The sequence below is a fragment of the Strongylocentrotus purpuratus genome, unplaced genomic scaffold, assembly GCF_000002235.5.
Source record: "Strongylocentrotus purpuratus isolate Spur 01 unplaced genomic scaffold, Spur_5.0 spur5_scaffold_6, whole genome shotgun sequence".
Taxonomy (NCBI): Eukaryota; Metazoa; Echinodermata; class Echinoidea; order Camarodonta; family Strongylocentrotidae; genus Strongylocentrotus; species Strongylocentrotus purpuratus.
The window spans coordinates 29,828,495-29,848,568 of NW_022145612.1; the positions used below are offsets into that span (position 1 = coordinate 29,828,495).

The window sequence follows — 20,074 nt, forward strand, 5'->3', positions numbered from 1 at the left end:
TGTATGTGTCGTCCTCCCAAGTAACCAAGACTTGTTCAGATAAGTGGTTTTCCATGTCATAATGGGATTATTACCCCTAATCCGGCGGGCCCTAATGAGTTATAACAAAGTCGTTTTATACAGCGTTCTTACACATAAAACGCCGTTTCACAGAGGTTCGCACACATTAACATACACGATATATAGTAGCAAAAGTCAACAATTATTTGATTTGAATTTATTTCCGTATAAAAAGAAGTACAATAATCGAAACATTACACAATATGTACACATAATTTTATAATATAAGGGATATACAGCTAGATGCATGGCCCTACTGAGCATCCACCAATAAGGTGGCGTTGTTCCACCGAGGGATCCAGAAGTTGAAACAAATATATCGAAAGTCACTATACACAACTGAATAATAAAACAAAGAGACATGTATTACAATATTCAATCTAAAGTACACAAAGTAAGACCCTTAGTACTCCCTTAACATGTATTAAAAGCAACTTACACCCTAAAATTACACACTAAAAGCAAAAGGTGAGACATCCTGCATAGTTAGATACACTGGATATGGGAACGAGGAGGAGAAAAGACTGTCTGACCTCTTTAGTGAATAATCATTGAATAGGAAAGTTTTGAGAGCTTTAAAAAAAATCGAATGAAGGAGACAGGCCGGACAGATCGTGGCAGATCATTCCACAGTCGTGGCTGGAAAGCATTATCACCAGCTTTACTGTTTGTTCTGGGCACATGATTTATGCATCTATGGTGCAATCTGAATTTGAACGAAGACCGGGGAGGGGGTGTATCACAAAGACCAAGATCGACTTAAGTTTGGCTTGAACAATGGCAGGCCATTCATGTCACTGGTTGCTCTCACCACTTGGTCTCTCAAGGGACGTCACATATCTACAGAATTTACATTTTGTATAATTTATTGTTAAAGAAAAAAAAGGTACTTACATATTCAAGACTTGGACTTAAACTATGTTAGGCGATTTATGCCCTTAAAAATTCTGAAAAAAAGATCTAAAATTAGAGGAAAAACCTTAAAAATTATGATATTTAGATTTTTTCCTTCAAGAACTAATAAAAAAATATCAATTCTGTAGAATTGTGATCACGATTTGTATGTCCATTGAGAGACCATTGCCAGGAACGGTGAGAGCAACTAGTGGCATGAACGGTGTGCCAAAGTTCAAGTTAATCTTAAAGGAAACATCATCCAAAGAGCAAGTGTAGGTATTCTGACAAAAGAATGAGATGTATTCCTGCCTTTTGATGTACCATATTCCTTATAACGTACAAGAGATATATAAATGAAGATATTCTTGGCATGTTTTGAATTTTGTGATGCCTTTTCGCATGACATGTGCGCAGCCATTTTCTCGAAAATGTGATGTAGCAGTTGAAGTTGTACATGTATCATGCATCAATCTTCAGTTGAAAAGACTTTTGAAATCAATAACAAAACCTTTGCTTTTCACTGAGGAAAAATTAAAGCTAAGAAGATTACATTTGTTGAAAAAACATATAACAGGGGAATCCATTTCATTTATGAGAAAACTCCACCCCAGAAGAGCGCTAACTTATTTACTCGGATCTGGCAATTGTAGTATGTACAACGGATAATAGCAGATGTATGAAATGCTTTTTCAACACACACGTGGGAAGGAAGCATCCATAATTTCAATACTTTTACTTGATAAACGACTTCACAATAGTACGTCACGTTATCAGGAAAATGGCGATACCCATGTAGTTTTGAGAAATTGTACATCATTCTTGCTCTATGCCTCTCTCATACACTTTGGTGGGGAATCTTGTAGATTAATGGGCAAGAATATAATAAGTCTCTTAGAATATGTTAAGTTATTTCTTGGGGTGTGGTTTCCTTTAAGTCGATCTTTTGTGAAACACTCCCGGTTCTTGCAGAATGATAAGAAATGACGAGAGAGCATGGGCTAGGGATTGATGTGTTCAAAATTGAAGTATACTGTATAAGTTTCGTAGCCAGGGGGCGGTGGGGGCGGTTGCCCCCCCCCCCCCCCCCAAGAAAAAAAAAAACGCCGGCCAAAAAAAAAAAAAAGAAGAGAGGATGAGAACGTAGGAAGAAAAAGGATTAAGAGTCGAGAACGGTACAACGAATTGTCTTCTTTCTCTAATCATTTATGAAACGTCAAAGCTTCGCGCGGGAGGGGGGGGGGGGAACTGAATTCAGACAAGGATTTAGAGTCGAGAATGGTACAACGAGTCGTCTTCTTTCTTTAATAATTTAATGAAACGTGAGAGCTTCCGCGCTAGGCGTGGAGGAAGGAGAACTTGATTCAAACAAGGATTAAGAGTCGAGAACGGTACAACGAATCGTCTTCTTTCTCTAATAATTTAATGAAACGTCAAAAGAAACTTAATTTAGACAAGGATTAAGAGTCGAAAACGGTACAACAAATCGTTTTCTTTCTCTAATAATTAAATGAAATGTCAAAAGAAACCGAATTTAGACAAGGATTAAGAGTCGTGAACGGTACAACGAATCGTCTCCTTTCTCTAATAATTTAATGAAATGTCAAAGCTTCAAATACGCCCAACCCCTCCTTGCGTCGCCCCTTCCCCTCCTCTCATCAAATACTGGGTCTTGCTGCATGAGACAGTGATTGACATAAGTTCGCCACCCCCCCCCCCCCCCCCCCCCCCCCCACTTCCACCACCTCGAACACCATGAACCCAGACGCCACGCCACAATAGTGAACGTTGAAAATTGTCATGCCGGTGAAACCCAAAATTAGCGCTATGATAGTTTGGGCGATTGGGTTGACTGCACCTGATGTTGTGTGTCATTTCTTTATGAATTTACCATGAGATCCATAGGTTTGCAAGCTATCTAAAGATCACTCGCTCTCATATTCGACCATACAAACCATTTGGATTAAAACGCTTAATTAACGAAGATGTACAGTGTGATTACGGCAGAACTACTGGCGGGGAGTTTAACGATTTCCGCCTTCATGTGCTTGATGTTGATCTCTGGACCCGGTCTAGCATCTTCATGCTGCCTTGATCAAGCACCTATATCAGACTGTTCGTTTTCCTACAATGACAACCAGGTATTGTTTATCTATTTGCATTAAATGATTCGTTACATTTTCATTTTTGTTCAACCTTTGTTCCCCAAAAAGCTGTCAGGACCTATGACCAGTAGTTGATTACATGAATATTAATCATTCATTTGAAAATCTGTCAAGTCTAAGCAGGTGCTAAGGAGCAATAAACTTATATACAAAAGATTAACAAGCTTAGCCTGTATACACTAGATTGATTTTTTTAAAGGTTGAACACCAATCTCGATACCATCATGCCACACAAAAGTCATTTCTTTCCTTCTTCTTTTTTTTAATTTATAGTAATCCACACAAATACAATCTCTGCTTTTCAGTGGATTTCTGTATTCCTTTAAAATTCGACCTAGTTTATGATAATATTATGCTTGTATTTTTGTATCCTAAAATGCTTTGATCGCTTATCAACATTTGATATTGTTTAATTACAAATAAGTTTCATTTTCTATATTATATAGTAAGTGTCATTTGATATTTAGCCTGTGGTACTGGCTGTTTAGTTGGTAATGCTGATAATCTTGTTATTTTTAACTGCAGGTTCACAGAGCTTGCTACATGTTTGTTCTCAGTTTGGTATATACAATGATGTTAAATATAATGCGAAAAAGAGTCACGTTATGATGATTATGAGTTGTAAAGAACATTGTAAGTTGGTATTTCCAGATTTGTATTTCTGTGGTGCTAAACTTTTAAAGAGGCTAAATTACTGAGGACGTGTGTGATGAGAGAGATATTTATAGACAGTGTCGTGAAATTTATGCACAGGGTAACAAATGTGTTATATGGACCTCTACTCTTGCAGCTGAGTCTGGAATAAGGTCTTTAATTGAATTGAAGTGAATTGATATCAATTGTATGTAAGCATCTTGATCATGTTTTGATTGAGTTAAGGGTATGAAATTATTTGAATTGGTTTAACTTTAGTCTTCGAAACAATGTACACAAACTTATTTTACCTCAGAATCATGTTTGATGAAGAAACCATTTAATAATAATTTGCCTATGTTTATTTTCACTGGTTAACGCAACTCTCTTTTAAATCCCTTTCTTTAACTCGGATTAATTTTGCAACTATTTCATTTCCACAGTAACACCAAACAAAATTTAGAAAGCATTTCGTACTACAAAGTAATTCCAATTAAAATATTAACAACCGAGAAATATACATAATATGGAACAACTGTACGTGTCATGCAGTAAAGGTACACAATTGAGACTAAGGAGATAATTGCTTGCTGTTTTGCGGAGGAAACCTAAGAAAGCATAGCTTATGATTTAGGTTCTTATCATAAAATATCATGATCATAAATTAGAAAATGCAAGGAAAAAGAAAGGATGGAGACGATACAAAACAAGACAATACATGACAAGACAAGCAAAACAACACAAGCACAAAAATGGTACACTAACGTTTGCATTGTGCCGCTATCATGCAACATTGGTTGCTATATAAATCAAATTCCAACAGAAGTGTGTATTGTAAACATGAATATTAAATGGCATGCATTTGAAGGAAATGAGCATAATATGTTACATGGATTCCTTAAATACGTGTTAACTAGCTTTAACTTCAGATTACGTTATAATGACAGCCGGGTAGAACTGTGCAGCTCCCTATTGTTACTATGAATGGGTTAGACGGGGGTAGAGTATCGTCATCATTGGGAGTATATTTGAGGAACTGATCAAAGAATACATTACATGCAACCTTTTACGTCAACATGGTTAGTCTCAAGAATCAGGCGTTTTTCATTTCAAGAGGGTGATGAATGATGAATGCATTGATACCGTAACTAGGTAATATTTAGATTTTTTTTTTTTCAGAATGCTTATTGGGACCAGCTTTTGCTTTTTACCTAGTAATGAATTGAAAGTTTCCACTGTCTCGGGATAATTAAATTAAGTCTGTATGGCGAGACTATACAGGATTTAGGGGAATCCCCATTTATTTACCCTGTGTCGACTGGGAACAAGCCATCACAATGCGTGCGCATGCTTGAAGACACACGATACAGTTATAAAACACACCGAATGTGTTGAACGCTAACATCTTTTGTTGGATAGTTGGACTTTTACCCAGCAGAATTTTATCATTCATATTTGTTTGTTTAAAAGGAGTTCATGAAAAGATTTCATGCTGATAATATAATAATCATGACGTATGAAATAGTGTGAAGTTAGTTAGTATGGTCAGGTGCGTACGCAGGGGGGGGGGGGGGGGTGTTTTGGGGTCCCCCCCCCCCCCCCCCCTAATGAGCGAAATCGCGATTTCCATATTTTCATACACCTTCCTTGAAAATATTCTGCTTACGCCACTGAGTATGGTAAATAAATATATTATGTAAAGTCAAAATGAGGAGACTTTTTTGGATTGCAAACAAAACTGGGCCAATCTCAATTCATTTAATCAATATGGTCCTAATTTAAATGAATTTATGATTTTCATACAAAGTTTTTGAAATATTCAAAATATTCGAATATGTGACTATTTTAGCACACGCTATAAACTGTATTTATCCACATAAAAATGTTAATGCGTTTGCTGTGATAAACATACTTCATTTTCACATTCAGCCTTTCATCAAAGTTATTGGAATAATTAATTTCATGTAACTATCTATGTACTCAGATATTCTTTTTGTTTTATGATTGTGTTGTATCATTTGTGCACAAATTCGCCATCTCACTTTTTGCCCCTTTATCCTCCCCCACCCTTGATTGTTATGCTTTTCATTTTGTTCATCAAAAAATGGACATAAATTGTTTGATGTTTTTTACATTTTAATTGATCAATTGCTAACGTCATATTATGTAACATCTGTCGGCTTTTCATCGCAGCATCATTAGTGACTAATATTTCCAGTCTAATAATGAAGTTTGAATATGGACCTATGAAAATATGTCCTTTCGCTCTATTCATTTTTTCAGGTGACGTGTGAAATACGTGGGTCTCCCGAGGTTCTTTTAATGGGTAAGAATCTTCTCTTCTCCTTCCCTTCTTCACCTTCTCCTACTTTTCATTATTATATTCTTGTCTTTACTCTTTATTCTATTTTTCTTTTGTTCTCAAATTCACTCTCCTTGTACGTCTCTAGAATCTCATAATATACTACTCCGTTTTCGCCTCCTATGATACCTTTTAAAATCAGACCTACTATATTGTGTTACTCAATACGGGAGCCTATTCACATACAAGCTGTGCTTTTTATTTAGGCTCCCCATATTTTACATTGTTTTACCTTGCCTGTCATATCTTTATATTATTACAGTTAGTTTTGTTTGTTTTTTTTGTTTGTAGTTGTGTAGTCTGTAGTAGTTTTATTTCTTACCTTTTACCCTTTTGATTTTATGTCTGTTATTTATTTATGGCATGTGTAGGTTTTTATTTGTATTTGTATTTTGTATTGTATCAATAATATCTTAATGTTTAATAGTTCAGGCCTTATGTTAATTTTGATCTAGTTTTTAAGTTGTTTTAGCTCTCTTATGGTATCTTGTTTATATAATGACTTTGTTTTTTACAATGTATTATATTTTTTTGTAAATCTTTGTATGTACAGGGCTCTTTTGTAAAGCAGGCCTCTGGCACTGAAAAGACTACCCTGTTTTTAAATAAAACTGAATAAATAAATAAATCTATATATTTCGAAACTTCGTACCTATTTTCCGTATATTATAATTAATGATTTGAAATCTTTAAAAAGAAATTGGTGTAATTTACGCTTATACGCTTGTATTTTTTTATTTTATTTTTTTTATGTAAATGTGGAACAAATGATTTTCTAACTTCAAACTTCAAGTGTTTTTGTTTGTTTATAAGCACACAAAATATTGTTATCAAAACATTTCACTTGACAAAAGAGTATTATTTTAATCGTCTATGCCTTCACTATAGTCAAGTTTTGCATGTTGCTTTCAAATAGATTGCTGCTCGCCTCATGATCCGCGATAGAAAGAATTGTTTTATTACAAAAGAAGAGTTTGTTAAAAATGCACACATGAATTTATACTAACCCATAATAGGCGGTGTCAGACACAATTTACCGATTCAATTTCCCGAATTATCTAGATAATAGTAATCTAGACAATTCACTTACGTAGGTAACAGACAAGTGACAGACAGGTTACGAATTATCTAGATAATTGGGCTCTGTCTGACACCGCCTATAATGTGAAAATAATAGCGCATTTGAACATATCTTTGTATATGAAAAATGCGCTATATAAATTCATTATAATGGTTTTGGTGCCGTCATCAATTATTACTGGGCAAACCACTGACTTCTTATCTTCATGGAAGAACATTGGACTCCATGGAAGAACAGCGCCATTAACTATCCAACCGTTTTATCATTCTATTACTGTTATATAAGTTTTTGATTTTGTTATATACCGTGTTATTGTTTTTTATGATGATTTTCGGAAATAAACAAACAAAATCTGTCATAGAGGAAGGATGATGTAAGGAAGGAGAAATTATTGATTTCTCGGAAACTGGTTTATACGATTAGATGACGAAAAAGGCACGTTTAAGAGGACAAATTTCGTGTCTAATAAAGTAAATTATGACAACAGAACTTATATCACTAAACATAGGATCTTAGATAAGTTCTTTGGTCATTTGGGGGGAAACTGATACAGATGTTAAATTGGATGAATATATTGCATTTTGATTCTCTTGGTGTTTCCTGTTCTCGGTGATGTGGAATCAAAGAAACTTGCGATTTGAAACTTGAAAACTCTCGCCACTTAGAATCATATACAGTGAAACCTGTATATAAAGACCGTCCAGGGGAGACTTGAAATTTGGTCTTTATAGAAAGGTGGTCTTTATGTACAGGTTCCTTTAGTACATATTTCAATGAGAAACCATATTCAAGGGGGAATGTAGTCTTTATAGACAGGTGGTCACTAATAGGCCATTTTCGTAGTGTAACCAAATTTAATGCATAAGTCTTTGTGAAGTGCCTTAATACATATTATTTCATTCACCTGAAAATAATAATAGTATTTCAATAGACAGAATCCGAACTGCATACATTAGTTGTTGCCAGGTTGGACAAATATTATGGCTTGACCTACCTAGCAACACTTAATATATGCAGTTTGCATTCTGACTATTGAAATACTATTATTCTTATCAGGTGAACGAAATAACTTGTATTGAGGCACTTCACAAAGACTTATGCATTAAATTTGGTTACATTGCGAAAATGTCCTATTAAAGCAGGTTTGACTGTATTTGAAACCGAAGTTCAATCAAATTATTGTATATATCCGTAGATACGTGTCCCAATGGGAACATCAAAAACGTTACGGATATACCTGGGACAGTGACAAACCTGAGATCTGATTGGTACTACACAACCTGCTCACCAACCATTCATTATGCTGAACCTCTGGCTGCATCGTCATGCCATACCCGATGTAACGATGACAGCGCGACGGTTTATTTGGGACTTAATATCACCTTTCAAGTAGAGGAGTGGAGTGAGTATAGTCTGACGAAATTTGAGAAGTTAATTTGTAATGTTTTTTAATCTCTAAAAGTCCGCATCTTGGAGTTGTCAATTGAATATAAAAATTTGCCATCGATGGGGCCTTGACTATATACCTTATGGCAGAACGGCCGCCCTCCCATAAAGAAACATGAAGGGAAAAAAGTTGGGGATTTTCTTTTCTTTTTTTGCTCCTATATAATACATTTATACCGACCCGGGATACTGACCTTTCAAGTTCGAAACAGTGTCCAAAATAAGACATGTCATTTAATAATAACCGAAAGACACAACAAAACACACATGTTATAATGTAGCTCCAACGTAACGTGCCGCCTTTCCTTTCAAGAAGATCTGTTCTATAACACTTAGAAATTGTTTTTTCTCTGATCAATATAGGTTCTGAGGATTTAGAAACCATTTCTATATCTCTCCGGAGCGGTACTGATTTTTCGCAACGATGTATTCAGTTTGACTTTGGTGTAAATACACTTAGCAAAGAAGCAGCTGATCATGTGAGTATAGCTTAAGTCTGATTCAAAGAGTGATCCCGTGAAACGGACTATGATTGTAGTATGGAAAGAAATTTGTGCAGCCAAATGCATTTTACAGTGTTTGCCAGCTTTTGAACACATAATATCAACGACAAAGTGCAGGGGCGGATCTAGCTTTTTGCTAAGGGGGGGTTGACCAAAATAATGACGATGCGGAGCATCGTCTACGAGCCGCGAAGCGGCGAGCCGATTTTTTTTGGGGTGTTTATTTGAACCCCGTAAGTGATGTTTTCCTGGCATCTATTAACACAATGGAGACCATAAAAAGCAGTGCATGATAACGTCTTTTTAAATCAAGTAACAGTTAAATACACAGTTATATCCAGAGTTATCATGTGTTTGGTTAAGTTACCAGATGAGTTGAAAATCTTCTCACAATATTTGCACTTGAAAGGGTTTCTCTCCAGCGTGCGTTCTTTTTTCTTTCTTTTTTTTTCACTTCGGCGGTGGCCCGTGTCCTCAAAAAAGCTGATGGGGGGGGGGGGCAAGGGACTCTGTGACATTTGTTCGCCCAACCCCCCCCCCCCCTCCCCCCAAAAAGAAATAATAATAATAATAATAATAATAATAATAATAATAATAATAATAATAATAATAATAATAATAATAATAAATGAAATAAATACATAGAAATAGAATAAAATAAAATTACAAGTTTAAAAAAAAAGATAAGATTTAAAAAAATGGTCCCCGGATTTTTTTTGGGGGGGGGTTGCAACCACCCCAACCCCCCCTCTAGATCCGCTTCTGAAGTGTTATTTTGATATGGAAAAGTATATATGTAAAACAATTCTAAAAGAAAGAGTAGTTTATGAAAAAGTGGTTACCTTTTACAAAGTGTTACTGATTGTTTGTTTCTTCTAAATTAGTTTGCCGAGTAAATCTGTGATATTGTAAAAATTACTGCAATTTGTAACTGATATCTATAAATGTATGTTCTTATCATATTTTGAATGACCAAGATTATTGTTTTGAAATTATGCATATATATATATATATATATATATATATATATATATATTATTGTATACATAATGTGAATGATATAATTTAATAAAGGAACCCTCTGGACGGGGAAAAAGATTAAGAAAATAAAAAATAATACTATATCAATATTTGATGAAATTACTATTTCATGTTAACACTAAAGGAAGTTTTTTAAGCGTTCCTTTCCAAGTGAGTGATATTCATCTTTGGTTGATTTAATAATATTACATGAAAACGTCCATGTCGCAACGAACACAATTTATACTTCATTAATTCATATAACATTTTCAGATTTTTTGAATGGATTGATATCTAACAGATTACAATTAGTATCTAAATTACTTTTCTTTTCATTTTTTCCCTTTCTGGTAGTATTTTATAGTATATTATTATAAGACTAAACAAATGTGTAAATAGTACGTACAATTTTTTTTTTTGTGACAAATACAGCTGAAATGGTTTGTGTACTGATTCTTCTGTTATTTTTTTTCCAGCATCCTTTCTTCTACGATGGTTTTATTGGCTTGACACCAGGGGTTTCTTACACTGTAACTGTCTTGGCAATACCTTCTGATAAGGAAAGGAATAATGTCATAACTGAAAAAATACGCATTCCTCGATATTTAAAATCATGTAAGTAAATTATTCACATCGACTTTTCAATGCGTCTTCTATGTTCATTCTTTTGCTTTTGTTGTAATAAGTATATATCGAAGGTTTGTCGGCTACTCAACCTATTTACTTTTACAAATAGTTTATTTCGATGACTAATTAAGTAAAATTGTAGGTTTCACCGTTTACCATGCTTACAAACTTCGATTTTGTTTTGATTTGCCGGTCTGTTATATATTGATGACGTCATACGATCAGCCACAATATTGTAAAGCTGCACATGCGCCTTGCGCAATAAACTTACTTTGGAATCTTACACCACCCGAGTATCAAACGTGTGCTATTATCTGTCTTGAGTATTCATCTGTGTACCTCTTAAGTAAGAGTACATAACACGGTCTATCTAATCCTTTCCAGAGAAGTGACATTTGTTTTCTTTATAGGGCATGTTCATTGGTACCGAAATCAATCCCACATTATAATTCTGGTTTACGTTATGATATTACACAGGTTGGAAGCCAGATCTAGTCGTCCACGACACACCGTTTGCTGCGAACATAACTCTCTTTGAAGATATAATGTACAACTTCAAACGCTTTGATGTTACTCTAGGTCTGGAAACGAAGGAAATCATTTTAAACGTAGGTATTGTCAAAGATCGACGTCAATGATTTACATCATTATACAAAGTAAACGCAAATACATAGAACAAACCAGTAATTCAGTAACCAATGTAAAACACAGATGAGAGTTATTTCTGGGAGAAATTCGAGTTTCTGTATGATTTTTTTTTTGGTAAAATTAGAACTGAAATTTTGGACTTGAACCCTGAGTCACTAATAACCCATCAAAATAAACCTGCATAATTCTGTTTCATGTTCCTAATTCTGCGCTAATATCGTGTTGCTGTTCTGTTTGCGGTATTTGTTAGCATTGTTGGTTCAAGCATGTAGAGAGAAGGCTTCTTCTTTTTCTCAAATAAAAAATAAATAAATAAATAAAATGCTACCCAGCTAGCGTTATCCTCTATCTGCTTAAATACTTAATAAAGTTGGTTTATTGTACATGATTTGTATCTGTATATTCTTCATATAATCAGATATATCAGGGATATCAGTCATGATATTGGCTGAAATTGCTAAAAATTACCTATCCGTAATCCTTGAACTCTGAGTTCTAGGAATCTATAAACCCATTTTCTATTCTCGGAATTAGAGGCAATCCATTGTCCATGTCATTTTAATAAGTCATCTTCATACCAAATAACATGTTTATGAAAGTAATACGGAATAAGAGGCAATCCATTGTCCATGTCATTTTAATAAGTCCTCTTCACTTCAAATAACATGTTTATGAAAGTAATACGGAATAAGAGGCAATCCATTGTCCATGTCATTTTAATAAGTCCTCTTCGCTTCAAATAAAATGTTTATGAAGTAATACGTTTCTTGTTCAATCAACAGACTACACAACTTTACGAGATCGATGGAAAGTGGGGCACCAACGTGACCTTTGAATGTCTACAACCTACATCAGAAGAACATTATCTCTTTGTAAGTTGTTTTACCCTTGATATACAATCATTTTACAATCGCTGTCTGAGTTATTTCATTCAAAAATCAGTTTTCCTAATGACTATATTAGGAGGAATGTATTCGCCTTCCATTGAGAGTCAGGTACTGTGCGTTTTCCCTTGATTTTCTCTATTGCTTTCGATAAAAGTTTACAGTAACAAATTGTAGATGGCTTGGTCCTGATTACTGTTTTTTTTTTTAATTCATAAATATGACATACACCGACATAATAAGCGGAAAAATCTAGGCCATTGGAGGTACAAATTTTGACATTTTGTTTGGTCTTTTGTCACTCTCATTGGTTTGATTGGAGTATATAGCCCGTTTGCAAGTGTATTATCTTATTGTTTAAGACCGCACTGCTTCAATCTCTATTATAATGTATGGCAAAAATCATCATAACCACTGTTGTCAATAAACCATTTTCATAATATATCCACATTTAAAGCATAACGTCTTGGTGAAGTGCCTCAATACAAATATTCAGTCACCTGTAACGAATGATTGTATTTCAACAGTCAGAATGCAAAATGCATATATTAAATGTTGTAAGGTCTGTGCTATATACTTGGCAACAACTAATATATCCAGCTTGCATTCTGACTATGAAATATTATTATTCGTAACAGGTAGGCCTCAATTAAATGATTCGTATTGAGGCACTTCACCAAACAAAGAATTATATTTGGTTAAATTACGAAAATGGTCTATTAGAGTGCTTTACATGTCAGATACCATAACCATTATGTCGTTTAGAAAAGATCAAGATAAAGTCGATTACCAGACATGCGATTACATCACCTGGAAGCAATTGCCAGGTTGATTTTGAAATACAGAATGGGGTTTTTGAATGATCAAAATGGAGGGAAATTGACCCAATCATGCAGAAAATCATATGCGCTGCACAGTTGAATTAGTAGATGAGCCCATAACAAAATAAACTTTTCAGCTATTTCTTGTCATAATTCTAATATAAGGGCATTTGAAAAACAGTTCTGTTCAGGACACATTTTCCACTATGATAATTAATCTTTGTGATTTAAAGGAGTAAGAAAGCTCACATTTTTTTCTTCTTCATCTTTACCAAAACTTTTACCTAAACGATCTAGTTTAGAAATCGTGCAGATCTGAGTAAAAGATAGACATTGATTGATTCTTCATTCAAAGATTAATAATAACTCAAACAGATTTACCATAATCCCCGAGGAACATCTTTGAAATTATCCCGTGCCACAAAAAGCCACTTGTATCTCAGCGTCCAAACATTCTGTTGACCTATCTGTTTCCTTGCACTAGTGAACTCAAGTACGCTTTTTATTTATTTATTTATTTATTTCTAATCTTTTGACAGGGTAGCCCATTCACCTACAAGTAGTGGTCTCCCATGGGGCCCTGCATAAACATGAACATATTTACATCGTTTATAACGTTTATACAAGCAATTAAAAAAAAATACTCATTTGCAAAATAAACATAATCATTAACCTAGTAAACAGTAATGTCAAAAGAAAAATATTGATTAAGTCGCAATTATGTTAATAGGTCATGTTAATATTACAGAACATGCACGTAGTATATGTTCGGCTGAGCCATTCACACATTACAACTTTGTTTAAACAATCTCTTAAATGAATTTACAGAGGAAGCCGTTCTCAACGAGTTATCTAGCTCATTCCATTCAAATATGGAAGAAACAATCGGGCTACACTTATAACAATCAATGTGAAATCTAGGCACACGTAAACATCCACTGTCTATTTGCCTTGTATGATGCTCATGTACATCATTATGATTGATTGAGCCTACCTGAAGGTAAGAAGGTGCTAAGTTATGAACGCATTTATATATCATCATAACGCGACTTAACTCAAACCGCTTGTCTAGTGTCATCCATTTAAGACTTGTGAACAAATCAGCCGACGCTTTCAATCAATCATGGTCAAAAGTGATTAACTATCCATGTGATATTCGAAGCTCTTGGGATTCTAAATTTGCTATATCGTTTATCTTATTAGATTGAGCCAAAGGACTGTCCATATTGTACCGCATACACGACTGGAATCCGCATCAGAGGTCAGTATACTACAGGCTTATTTCTATAAAGTCACGTGAAGATTGTATTCTGTAGTCCTGTGCGTCTCCTTCCATTCAAAGGATATATTTAAATTTTAATGTTCATGAACCCTGAATTAAGATATTTTGTATATGTAAACAAATGTATTGAAAATAGTAGTATGACAGTTTGAGGAATCGTTTGTTTCTCTTATTTTCTGAATATCATATTAAGTAAAAACCGATGTAATATTTTTTTTATTAGGGGCACCGCCTTCATTTATGGAATGCCCACGTGATGAAGTCATCCACGAAGTACAGCTAGGCAGGTTCTTTGAAGGAGATATGGTGAAGGGCATCAACTGGACAGTTCCTGTGCCGAGCTTCCAAAGCAACTGCCAGTTCGGTAGCAACAGTACTCACACCCCAATGGAGAGTACCTTCGTAGTTGGTCAGAAAACAACAGTTAGTTACTATGCGTGGCAGTATGGGGCTGTGGCTGTATGTACCTTCTATGTCCATGTCAAATTAGGTATGTATATGTCTCCACGTATCAGGTCGAGCTTTTTATCGCACAAAATCAGTTTTAATAATTATAATAATAATGATCTTTTTGCTAGTTTACCCAAGGTAGCCTCATTCTCCCTGAGGGCCCTGCAATCATATTATCAACCCGGCTTTAGCATTCAATTAATTTCTTCCTACTGGGTACCCATTTACCTCACCTGAGTGGAGTGTGGCAAATGTAGATTAATGCCGCGGTGGGACTCGAAGCAAACCATGACTTTGTGATTGATTCCAAGGAGGTATAATTCTTACTCCTTGGTGATCTACAGTCCGGCGGCGTATCCACTACACCACTACACCTCTATCTGTTAAGCAAATGAAATATGAAGAGAATTCTTTGGAGAGGATCATTCAAACACGATTAGATTGATAGTTACTCTTGCTTTCCGATAGGCATAAAGTCATGATAATATTTCTGCATTGATACAATAGGATGCATGGAGATAACGCAATGATACAAATGCCTCAATTATATGTTCGAGTATAACGTAGATTCGAGTTTAACTAACTATCGATGGTTCGCCAATCCATTCCATTTTTAGTAATTAATCAGCTGGATTATTCTAATATTTTTGCACGCTGCCTATATATTACCCTTGTTCGTATATTATGTTGTATGGATATTTAGTTTATATTATCATTGCGTATGCATGTGCTTTTATTTAAGTTGCAGATAAATCAGTTTCCTTGGCATTGGTAATAGGAGCGTCCTGTGCAGCGGGAACTTTCTTCTTAATCATTCTGGGGATAGGCCTCTACTTCGTCTATACAAAGAGACGTCGTGGAACCAATCTATCAGGTAACAATGCCATTTCACTTTTGAAGTAACGTCAAATTGACAATTCTATCTACCAAAAAAAGGATCAGATATAAGAAAGCAAGTTTGAAAATGAAGAAAATCAAATCTCATGTACATCTTTATTTTGGAAGAATAATTTGTTCACATGATGCCCACCTATGTCGCTGCATATGCCCAGTATTTAAGCTTTTGTGATGTTAGGAAGACATTGTAGGGTGTTGGCATTGGTCTTCTTTACGTGAACGTTGAATATTTATCTTAATTAAATAGTGCAGAATATTAGGATTATACATTATTGTGGTTCTTTTCTCTCTCCCCCCCCCTCCCTCCCTCTCTCTTTCTCTCTCTCTCTCTCTCTCTCCCTCTCTTTCTGTGTGTGTGTGTCTCTCTGCCTCTTTCTTTGTCCCTCTGTCTGTCTCTTGCTCTGTCCCCGTCTCTGTCTCCGTCTCTGACTCTCCCTCTTTCTCATATAGATACAAAGGAGCCTGTTGCTACATATACGAAACACGGGTTTTGTTCCATCTCATCGGGTGAGGAGCACGGTGTTCCAATAGGTCTTATTACAAACTATACAGACAGTCAGTTATCTGTCAACAGCTCTAATGTCTACTGTAGCCAGGCTCGGAAACATCCAGAGATAACCAGACATGTAAAACAACATAGGTCCCTGGAGTCGGAGTGCTACAAATCACTACCAACCATAAATCATCCATCTTCAGGATACATGAGTGTTACGGAAACAAACTCCGACCAGTATCGCTATACCGGAAGAGAGAACTCTACGTTGTTATGTAGAGATGACATTAATCGACGGGACAGTGAAGAGGGTTTCTCTGATGGCCAACCTGATGATGATCAGGGGCCATTGTCAATGGAATATATCCTTCAATGATTGGTTAGTTAGACTGAAGATCAACACAATGTCAACGGATATATCTCTTGATTGGTTAGTTAGACTGATGTTGAAAACAATGTCGAAGGAACATAATAGATAGGTTAGTTATACTGAATCAGATGAGAAACACACTGTCAATGGAATATATATCTTGATTGCTTAGTGAGACTGATGCTGAAAACAATGTCGATGGAATGTATCTATTGATTGGTAAATTAGACTGATGCTGGGAAAAATGTCAATGGAATGTATCTCTTGATTGGTTTGTTAGGCTGATGCTGGAAAAATGTCAATGAAACATATCTACTGATAGGTTAGTTATACTGAATCAGATGAAGAACACACTGTCAATGGAATATATCTCTTGATTGCTTAGTGAGACTGATGCTGAGAACAATGTCAATGAAACGTTATCTACTGATAGGTTAGTTATACTGAATCAGATGATGAACACACTGTCAATGAAACATATCTGTTGATTGGTTAGTTAGACTGATGCTGGAAAAATGTCAATGAAATGCATCTATTGATTGGTTAGTTAGACGGAAGATGAACACAATGGAATATATCTATTAATAGGTTAGTTATACTGATGATGAACACATGTCATTGGAATATATCTCTTGTCAACATTCAATGATTTCCTAACTCCATTCATAATTATCTTCTTTTTTTTATAGCACAAAACATGAATATCGTATTCGACATTCATACAGGCGGTTAGTATATACATCGGGGTGCGGAATATGTAAATTAATGTCTTTCATTGTCTAGTCTAGTAACTTATTCTGCATATATGAACTAAATATACGTTTGTTTTTTTTTAACTTTCCATGTTAACAGATAATAATCAATTTTTCATATCAGTCTGCCTTTGGTGATGGTGAAATATTATACACAATGTATATATTATATACATCGAGGTGCGGAAAATGCAAATTGATGTCTTCCATTATCTCGTCTCGTCAAGAACTATCGTATATAATACATCGATATGCGGAAAATGTAAACGAATGTCTTTCATTGTCTCGTCTAGTAATTGTCTCTTCTAGAAGTATCGTATATAAATCGACGTGCGGAATATGTAAATGAATGCCTTTCATTGTCTCTTCTAGAAATATCGTATATAAATCGACGTGCTGAATATGTAAATGAAAGTCTTTCAATGTCTCGTCTAGTAATTGTCTCTTCTGGAAATATCGTATATAAATCGACGTGCTGAATATGTAAATGAAAGTCTTTCAATGTCTCGTTTAGTAATTGTCTCTTCTGGAAATATCGTATATAAATCGACATGCGGAATATGTAAATGAATGTCTTTCATTGTCTCGTCTAGCAATTGTCTTTTCTAGAAATATCGTATATAAATCGACGTGCGGAATATGTAAATGAAAGTCTTTCAATGTCTCGTCTAGTAATTGTCTCTTCTGGAAATATCGTATATAAATCGACATGCGGAATATGTAAATGAATGTCTTTCATTGTCTCGTCTAGCAATTGTCTCTTCTTGAAATATCGTATATAAATCGACGTGCGGAATATGTAATTGAATGTCTTTCATTGTCTCGTCTAGTTGTCTCTTCTAGAAATATCGTATATAAATCGACGTGCGGAATATGTAAATGCATGTCTTTCATTGTCTTGTATAGTAATTGTCTCTTCTTGAAATATCGTATATAAATCGACGTGCGGAATATGTAAATGCATGTTTTTCATTGTCTCGTCTAGTAATTGTCTCTTCTGGAAATATCGTATACAAATCGACATGCGGAATATGTAAATGAATGTCTTTCATTGTCTCGTCTAGTAATTGTCTCTTCTGGAAATATCGTATACAAATCGACATGCGGAATATGTAAATGAATGTCTTTCAATGTCTCGTCTAGTAATTGTCTCTTCTGGAAATATCGTATACAAATCGACATGCGGAATATGTAAATGAAAGTCTTTCAATGTCTCGTCTATCTGGAAATATCGTATATAAATCGACGTGCGGAATATGTAAATGAATGTCTTTCATTGTCTCGTCTAGTAATTGTCTCTTCTAGAAATATCGTATATAAATCGACGTGCGGAATATGTAAATGAATGTCTTTCATTGTCTCGTCTAGTAATATTGTCTCTTCTTGGAATATCGTATATAAATCGACGTGCGGAATATGTAAATGAATGTCTTTCATTGTCTCGTCTAGTAATATCGTATATAAATCGACGTGCGGAATATGTAAATGAATGTCTTTCATTGTCTCGTCTAGCAATTGTCTCTTCTTGAAATATCGTATATAAATCGACGTGCGGAATATGTAATTGAATGTCTTTCATTGTCTCGTCTAGTAATTGTCTCTTCTTGAAATATCGTATATAAATCGACGTGCGGAATATGTAATTGAATGTCTTTCATTGTCTCGTCTAGTTGTCTCTTCTAGAAATATCGTATATAAATCGACGTGCGGAATATGTAAATGAATGTTTTTCATTGTCTCGTCTAGTAATTGTCTCTTCTGGAAATATCGTATACAAATCGACATGCGGAATATGTAAATGAATGTCTTTCATTGTCTCGTATAGTAATTGTCTCTTCTGGAAATATCGTATACAAATCGACATGCGGAATATGTAAATGAATGTCTTTCAATGTCTCGTCTAGTAGTTGTCTCTTCTGGAAATATCGTGTATAAATCGACATGCGGAATATGTAAATGAAAGTCTTTCAATGTCTCGTCTAGTAATTGTCTCTTCTGGAAATATCGTATATAAATCGACATGCGGAATATGTAAATTAATGTCTTTCATTGTCTCGTCTAGTAATTGTCTCTTCTAGAAATATCGTATATAAATCGACGTGCGGAATATGTAAATTAATGTCTTTCATTGTTTCTCGTCCAGTAATTTACTCTGTATATATGAAGTAAACACACTGATTTTTTAACGTTCAGTGTCTAAACAGATTATAATTATACTTTTAATCTCAGTCTGCCCTTGGTGATGATGAAATATTATATAATCACAATATAAATATTAGTTTTCACTATTTGAATAATTATATCGAAGGTCGGATGTATGGTAAAACTGATTTGACTAAAATGTTATCGGTGGTTATTTTACCTGACTGCTAAGAAAGCATAAATGCATGTAAGTAACCAGATGGCCGACGGGTTTCGGTACTCTCCGGGGGACCTGGTAATGAGGATTAACGCCTTACCCAAAGAGCACTAGCGCATCGACTTGGTTTCGAACCCGGGTCACCAGATTACGAGACCACTGCTCTACCAACTGAGCTATCGCGATGCATTCAATAAAGGATTTAACTAATATCTTTTTAGTTAAAAGTTTATATTGTTTATGTTTAATGCATCTGAACTGTGTATTTTCCTTTATAGCCTGGCGTATGAAATAATAGTTTCATGCTTGAATGGTATAAGGTAGCTT

The 20,074-nt window shown here is 34.9% G+C and overlaps 1 protein-coding gene across 1 annotated transcript; it reads left to right on the forward strand.

Moving 5' to 3' along the window:
* Positions 1-2,766: 2,766 nt before the first annotated feature.
* On the forward strand, positions 2,767-18,187 carry LOC115919520. The gene is made up of 11 exons (XM_030973574.1): positions 2,767-3,095; positions 6,036-6,078; positions 8,391-8,597; positions 9,005-9,120; positions 10,641-10,779; positions 11,269-11,399; positions 12,222-12,311; positions 14,348-14,405; positions 14,650-14,916; positions 15,619-15,750; positions 16,224-18,187. The coding sequence occupies exons 1-11, from the start codon at positions 2,940-2,942 to the stop codon at positions 16,640-16,642; spliced, it is 1,758 nt and encodes a 585-aa protein (XP_030829434.1). The 5' UTR covers positions 2,767-2,939; the 3' UTR covers positions 16,643-18,187.
* Positions 18,188-20,074: the final 1,887 nt, after the last annotated feature.